Source organism: Nicotiana sylvestris, chromosome 1 (assembly GCF_000393655.2).
Source record: "Nicotiana sylvestris chromosome 1, ASM39365v2, whole genome shotgun sequence".
In the NCBI taxonomy this organism is placed as follows: domain Eukaryota; kingdom Viridiplantae; phylum Streptophyta; class Magnoliopsida; order Solanales; family Solanaceae; genus Nicotiana; species Nicotiana sylvestris.
The window spans coordinates 14,345,839-14,352,924 of NC_091057.1; the positions used below are offsets into that span (position 1 = coordinate 14,345,839).

Below are 7,086 nucleotides of genomic sequence, written 5' to 3' on the forward strand. Positions count from 1 at the left end.
AATTTGCTGCATTCAAGTACTTTGTGGCAAAATGAGACGGGGCTTCCCTACGACCTTGTTGTGGCAGGTAATGAATTCGTAGAAGTAAAAGCAACTAGATCGACGACAAAGGATTGGCTCCATATTACCTTGAGGGAATGGCAGTTTGCAGTTGAGAAAGGTGAACTTTTTAGCATTGCACATGTTGTATTATCACCTCATAATGCAGCAAAAGTGACAGTCTACAAGAACCCAGCCAGACTCTGTCAGCTTGGTAAACTACAGTTAGCTCTTTTAATGCCAAAGTCAGACTTTTTAGATGTATATAAGGCTAATTCACCATTTTATCTGTCATATAATCTTGAAAGAAGTTAAGCAGCAAGTCATTTTCAAAGTAAGAAATGCTTGCATCAGTTAGCTGACTGCTTAGCAGCAAGTCATTTTCAAAGTTCTGGATTTGGGAATTTAATCTACATGTTGAAGCAGAAGACAAAACTTAATATCTCTTGTTGGTTCAGCTATCTAAGCAAATAGACCAACTTCAGAATCCATCTGCCATGCAATTAAGTAAATCAATTATTAGTGAAATTAAGTAAATTACTTTATCTTGGATCAACCCAAATTTATGAACGGAAGCTATCTCTAATATTAGCTTTTCTGGATAAGTATAGGAACAAAATAACTAGGTTTTCTTGATAAGTAGTTCAACTAGCGTAGACTCAGTACCAAGCCAATTTTGATTAAGAAAAAAGTTGTACTAATAACTAATAAGGATGGATACAGGTTGATTGCCTTCTTATCGAAAGTTCCATTTGATATTTTATATTGGTGACATACACAGTCAAACTACTTTATAACAGTGTTATTTGTTCCGATATGTTTTGGCTACTATATGAAGTGATGTTATAGAGAACATATATTATAACATAACAAGAATGGTTCCAAAGTAAACTTGGCCATTATAGTGAAGTGTTGGTATAGAGGATGACTGTTATAGAGAGGTCTGATTGTACATGTCAGATTTTAAATTTCCCTAGCTGGATCGTTGTTTGGTTTCAACACCAGAAATTTCTGCTAACAGCATTGTCTACTATGTTCCAGTTTGAGAGATGACACCATTATGCATAGAAAGATGCCCTAAGTGTCCTTGTAATTATTTTTGTATATACATCGTTGACATTCAAGTTAGCATTTGTGGGATTCTCAGTTATGCGAAGGAGCACAATTTGCTTATTTATTATTTCTATTTAAAGACCTCCATTGTGGTAGCTTAGGTACACAATATGCTTGCTTCAATCTCGAATTTCATATTATATATCGTCCTTAGTGTTAAGATCGACTTTCCACATGATTTTGTATGTGATTCAAGTCAATAAAATATAGAGTAACAACTATATACTGAGTGCACAAAAGAATTCTTACAACCGTAGGCAAGGGGGAGGCTAGCAAAGGGAAGCAATCAAAGAGAACCTCAAGATTATCTTATGCAGAGTGGCAGCGCTGTGCAATATCAGACAGATAAATAAATTATATAAACCACCATAATTCAGCGAGTTTACATAGCAATAAAACATGTCAGAAAATTTTCAAGAAAGTAAAAGAAAAATTAACAGAAACATAAAAAAGAATCAACTAGTTAACCCATGTTATCTTCTGTGGGAGTGTAATATATGGTACACTGGGAAACCACTAATTTTACAGAGTCAAAAATTAACCACTATTCGGTCAAGTCAAAACTATTCCAGACTTTCATTTACATTACATTCTGCAAAATGGGAAAAGAGGAAAAAATTGCAAGTGCTTGCTTTTGCTCATCCGTGCCATTTCCTGCACATGTTTTGTATTACAGGCTCGGCTCATCCGTGCTACTGGGTTTTTGGTTTCTGGATCTTCACGTATGGAAAGAATCCGAACAAGTGCTTGATTTTGGGATTCCATTCACGTTGCTGAGCACGACAATACATCAAGAATGCATTTGCAAAGTACGAGTTGAAACCCATTAACACGTGCCACACTGCATGACCCTGTGGATTAAAGTACCAGCCCTGAATTTGCTTGCAGAATAATCGATCACATAGCCAGCAAGCAGCTCCGATCAATAAAGTAGCCACATATAACTTTGCGAGCCGCTTTGCCAATGTGTCTTCTGTATGAATGTAATACTTGTATGCCCGAGGAGCGCAAAGAAGGCACAGTAGCGCATAATGTACTTTGAAACCAATGCCAAAGCGAATCTGTGAATGCACAATGGCAAAGAGTGCACCATAAAGGAACAAAAAGGTTGGCATCGTACTCCGATAATGCCAATCTGGTGAATAGAGGATGTAAATATACAGAAGCATCTCCCAGACCATTGGTGTCTCATCACCTTGCTGTTGCCTGTCAATTTAATACATTGATAATGGTATACGAACACATACAAGCTCATAAAAGCAGGCAGTATTTTCAAGGACAATTATTTTCATCACGGTTGTCTTCTATCTGCATGCACATTGTACATGGAAGTAAAGCATAGAGAATTCCTAATTTGGAAGACAGAAAAGACAGTCTCCAGAAAAAACTTCAGTAACAAGACAAAACAAGCAAGAGGCGTGGAGAATCTTAATAGCTCACTTGGTTGGCTACCTGAACTTTCACCTTGGTGAGGGTTTGATTCCCACCTTGTAATCCAAAAATCCCCTCCACCATCTCCCCTTTAAAAAGAACAAGCAAAGGCACACCGAAGATGGTACTAGGTATATGATTCATAGTAGGCTTTATCGTGTCATGCAGCAAGATGACAAAAGTATTCCACCGGGAGCACGGCATGTAAACGACAAGAGCTTCTTTCACAGCACCAATACTGCCAGTACCTTTACAAGTGAAACCTCCCCCTCCCAACTAAGTTTATTGAAATCAAAGGGAAGAGCTACATTCTAAAGCAAAGTCTTAGTCAGCCACATTTAGAGATCCAGGTTTAATGCAGTTTTAGATCCTCTTATGGGAAGTATAAACCTGAATGCCTGTATATCCTAGGTTTAACACCAGTGTCTCAAAAGATTTTGTTAAAGACACAATAACCAACTCCAAGATCTCCTGCACAGCTTCATAACAGATAACTGTTCACACAGAGGAGAAAGAAAAGAATTAGGGGCATGGACTGACCACCAGCAAAACACATGTGCTAATTCCGGCCTCTGCCTATAAGGGGGCAACTTAAAGAACTGCTTTCACATTTCACTCGTACCAAAGATTTAACATATCTCATCAACTACTTCATTACGAGACTGTTCTTGAAATGTTATCTGTCAATCAAGCTAAAGAGGCATTTATGTAGTTCCTGTTGAAGCGCCTCTTTAGCCAAAGAAACAACTGATACTAAATCGTTAACATAGTCTTCCCTTGAATAAAACAAATTTTTTGAAATGATTAAATAGAAAAATCACCAAGTTTATCACCATTTTTGTCATGGATATTACTACTTAATGCACCAGAAAATTCTTGGCAGGATCAAACCACACATCCCTGTGCTCCTCTTTCCCACACACTTTTAGAAAAGCTGAATTATTTTGGCACTACCACATTTTCAAGAATCAGTAAGCCAGGAGATTCAAATTTCAAAGAATTGAGTTGTGTGTGTATACTATAGATAGAATCATCCTACCAATACAGTAACAAAATATGCAATTTCTGTTCATCTGCAAGATCAATGCCAATTAATTTTTCAAAAGAAAGCTCGTCTCGAAAGAGATTACATGATTTTGTGACTACAACACAGTTAATTGTTACAAGAAAATATTTTAGACACCAACATAAGGAAAATAGCAGAAATCCAAATCTTCTATGCATGCGTTCTCTGATGGATTCAATCTACAAAAAGTATTAACATTAATCCTACAAGGACGGGTAGCCTCAATACAGCAGTTTATTACTTCATTTGCTGTTAGGCCATGATACAGGCTCTCATTTTCTCAAGGTAGTGAAAAGTTGCAATCACATTAGCACGCATCCTATAATATCTTCAGTTTAGTGTCTTCCTGTTCATATATAGTGCTACAGAGATTTATAAAATAACTCGAAAAGCATGGCTAAGATTAGATGGTGCATCCTTTTGAATCAACTTCCTTATACTTTAGCAAACAAAGGATGATCAAAGATTACATACATATACACATACATACATGTCTATCATACACCAAACAAGCTTACAGAGAATTAACGGAGCAGAATGGAGAGAGTGCTTACATCTGCCGCAATGTGGCATGATATGTCATGCTCCCTATGGCAAGTATTATGTTTGATATATGGAGGACACTGAACCTTTTCTCAAACCGTTGTCTGAGGGCGTTCACAAGACCAATGAGAGCCAAGATAATGCATGGGATATTTGAAATAGTGTTAAAGAATTCTGCAATATAGGATGACTGCACATAATTTGGCTCACACCACTCTTTAGATGTTACAGGACCCCAAAAGAATATACCATCTGCCATCCTGCAAAATGTCTAACTTGAAAAAGTCAGCTTGTAGGTACTTACAATATTCGATGTAAGTAAAATACTCAAAGAATTGTAGTGTGTCTCAATAGTATTAAAGAAATTTAAATTTTCAATATATATCCTGAGAGGGATTATAATCAGCATTACCTCATGTGAATAACAACACTAAGGAATTGACTATAACCTTTGATACAATTACTACGACACAAATAATATTCTCGGATGAACCACGAAGAATTGATACAACATGAAATTAAAAAGAAGGGAATGGGGCCCAAGAACATTCAAGACAGTGACGAGTCATGATACCCATATGATACTGCAACACAGGCTCTCAGCACAGAGGATACTTGTGCTCATGACAGTAGACGACTACTCATTATCATTAAACTTTGGAAAGTGCCCAATCCAAATCCTCAAAATTTGGCCCCAGGTCCAAAAGTCATGAATGCATTACAGAAGACTTGATTCCCAGTAACTTCTTCTTCATATCTAGCTCTTTTATACCCTCTGTATTTCAAATTAGCTTAACATGACTTTGGCAATCAAAATTTTGAGATCAAATATCACTCGGAATATTGGCTAAATTGACCATCAAAGTCAACCTAGATCCTTAGTGGAAATGGAGTATATATGAAGTTATGCATACTTTATCTCTTCTTATCAATCGATCAATCAAGAAAATTTCTTTTTCTCCAATGCACATTTCTTACGGCAAGTATATCTCACTCAAAACTGAAAAAATTTCGCTCCCATAGAAGATCAGATGAGATTTCTTCTATCAACAATATCACATATATTTTTTGCTGAAGTGGGAAGATCAAATATATTGCTAAACTAGTATACCTACAATGAGGTTGACATTCGCTTATAGTTTAATTGGTTGAATGTGCAATAGAATCCTAAAAACTACTCTAATTAGTTATAATAGGAAAAAAAGAGTCTTCATACACTAGTCCTTCACTCCTTCTACACAGAAATCTAAGAAGAAAGTCTTGCCACATATCATTGTCAATCAAGCTACTCCATTTAGTTACAATGCAACATTTAGTCCCTCGCTCGGAGGGACCAGCCAATCACTAACTCAACAATTTTGTTTCAAGAAAACTTACTCCTCTTTCATGAATAAAATACGTGAAACCTGAAAGTACCACTAAATCTAACTAACGTGAATAAACTACTTTAGTCAAATCGTTAAGCTCCATTAGTATACACTATCATCAACATTGCCATGGGCCCTACAATATCAAACAATCATCTCTCTAAAAAATTGTCAGCATAATGTCCAACGTTTTTCTTATTTGTTTTCTTTTTAATGTCGCATTTTGACTACAGGGTGAATACCCTAGCTTGCTCACACCTCGACTAATCCACTAGGCAACCTGCTATAACACACAAGCACAAGTGCAGATAACATCTATAAATCTCCCACATACAACCCCCAATATAACCATTGTATTAAACTTCATTTCTCCAAAAACCATTTGCATTAACCCCGCAAATAAAAGATCAATCTAAATTGATGGGAAAAAACACAACAATTAATAATACTCACCTCCAAAGATCCAATTTTTACACCATATAACCACCACCTCTTACACTGCTTAATCAAATAAAGCCCCAAAATTTTAACAAAATCCACACCATTAGATCCCAAAATAAAACCCCAAAATTTCCCCCCAAAAAAAAACACACACACACATACACACAGAGCAACCAATACATGCAAAATATGCATACATATGTGGTAACAGTGTGCATCTATTTATAGTTTTATTCAAATAATTCAGAAAATAAGACAAACCTTTCAAAATCAGATCCAAATTCCACACCCAAAAATATCCAATAATTCTTCCACAGATTTGCTTCCTCTAAAAAATATGTGTGTGCATATAAACACACACAGGGATCTCTCTCTCTCTTTCTATTCTCTCTTGCTTTTTTCTTCTTTGCTAGGGTTAATAAGGAAAAAGAAAAAGCAAACAAAAAATAGAATAAGAAAATGATTTTCAGTTTTCTTTATTAGTTTTTTTAACTTTTAAAAGAAATGGAGGATTTTCTCTTTTCCGGAAAAAGGAGGATTCGTTATTCTAATTTCTAAGGCAAATTTTGGAATCTTTTTATTTTGATTCACATTTTGTGAAGTTTTAGCCGTTGGATTAAAATAATGGACGGTTTAGATTGTTTTAAGGGAGTTTCGGCTGGTTGGACACGTGTAATATACACCAGGTGGCATCTTTTCTAAACTTATGTCAAATATTAAATTTTTGGTGCAATTATATCAAATTTTAAGGAAACTCCTCTTTAATCCCTTCTTTTCATTTTTGAGTTTCGATTATTTTCAACCACTTACCGTAAAAATAAAAATAAAAATAAAAATAAAAACCACTTACCTTCTTCTTCTTTTTTAAATGATGGCGGTGTTCTAATTAGCTTGGTTCATTTCGATTATGGGAGGTTAGTTACCTTTTATCAGAGCTTTTGAATGCATGTTTCTGATTGAGCAGTTGGGTAACCCAATCATAGGTCATAGCTCCAGGGAGCAGAATCAACCGGCGGACCTCCTCGCAAAGGAAGGAGCTAGGAAGGAAGCTTTTGACAAGACCCAACTTTTGATAGTTCCTTCAGT

At 35.9% G+C, this 7,086-nt stretch overlaps 1 protein-coding gene across 2 annotated transcripts; it reads right to left on the reverse strand.

Annotated features, from left to right (window-relative positions):
* Positions 1-1,585: 1,585 nt before the first annotated feature.
* Positions 1,586-6,549, reverse strand: LOC104227397 (alkaline ceramidase-like). Of its 2 annotated transcripts, none has more exons than XM_009779638.2 (3): positions 6,262-6,549; positions 4,204-4,452; positions 1,586-2,358 (listed from the first exon to the last, which is right to left on the reverse strand). In XM_009779638.2, the coding sequence occupies exons 2-3, from the start codon at positions 4,449-4,451 to the stop codon at positions 1,845-1,847; spliced, it is 762 nt and encodes a 253-aa protein (XP_009777940.1). In that variant the 5' UTR covers position 4,452; positions 6,262-6,549; the 3' UTR covers positions 1,586-1,844. The 2 variants fall into 2 exon arrangements, with proteins under 2 accessions (XP_009777940.1, XP_009777939.1); XM_009779637.2 differs by having other exon boundaries at positions 4,204-4,463.
* Between the last annotated feature and the right edge of the window lie 537 nt (positions 6,550-7,086).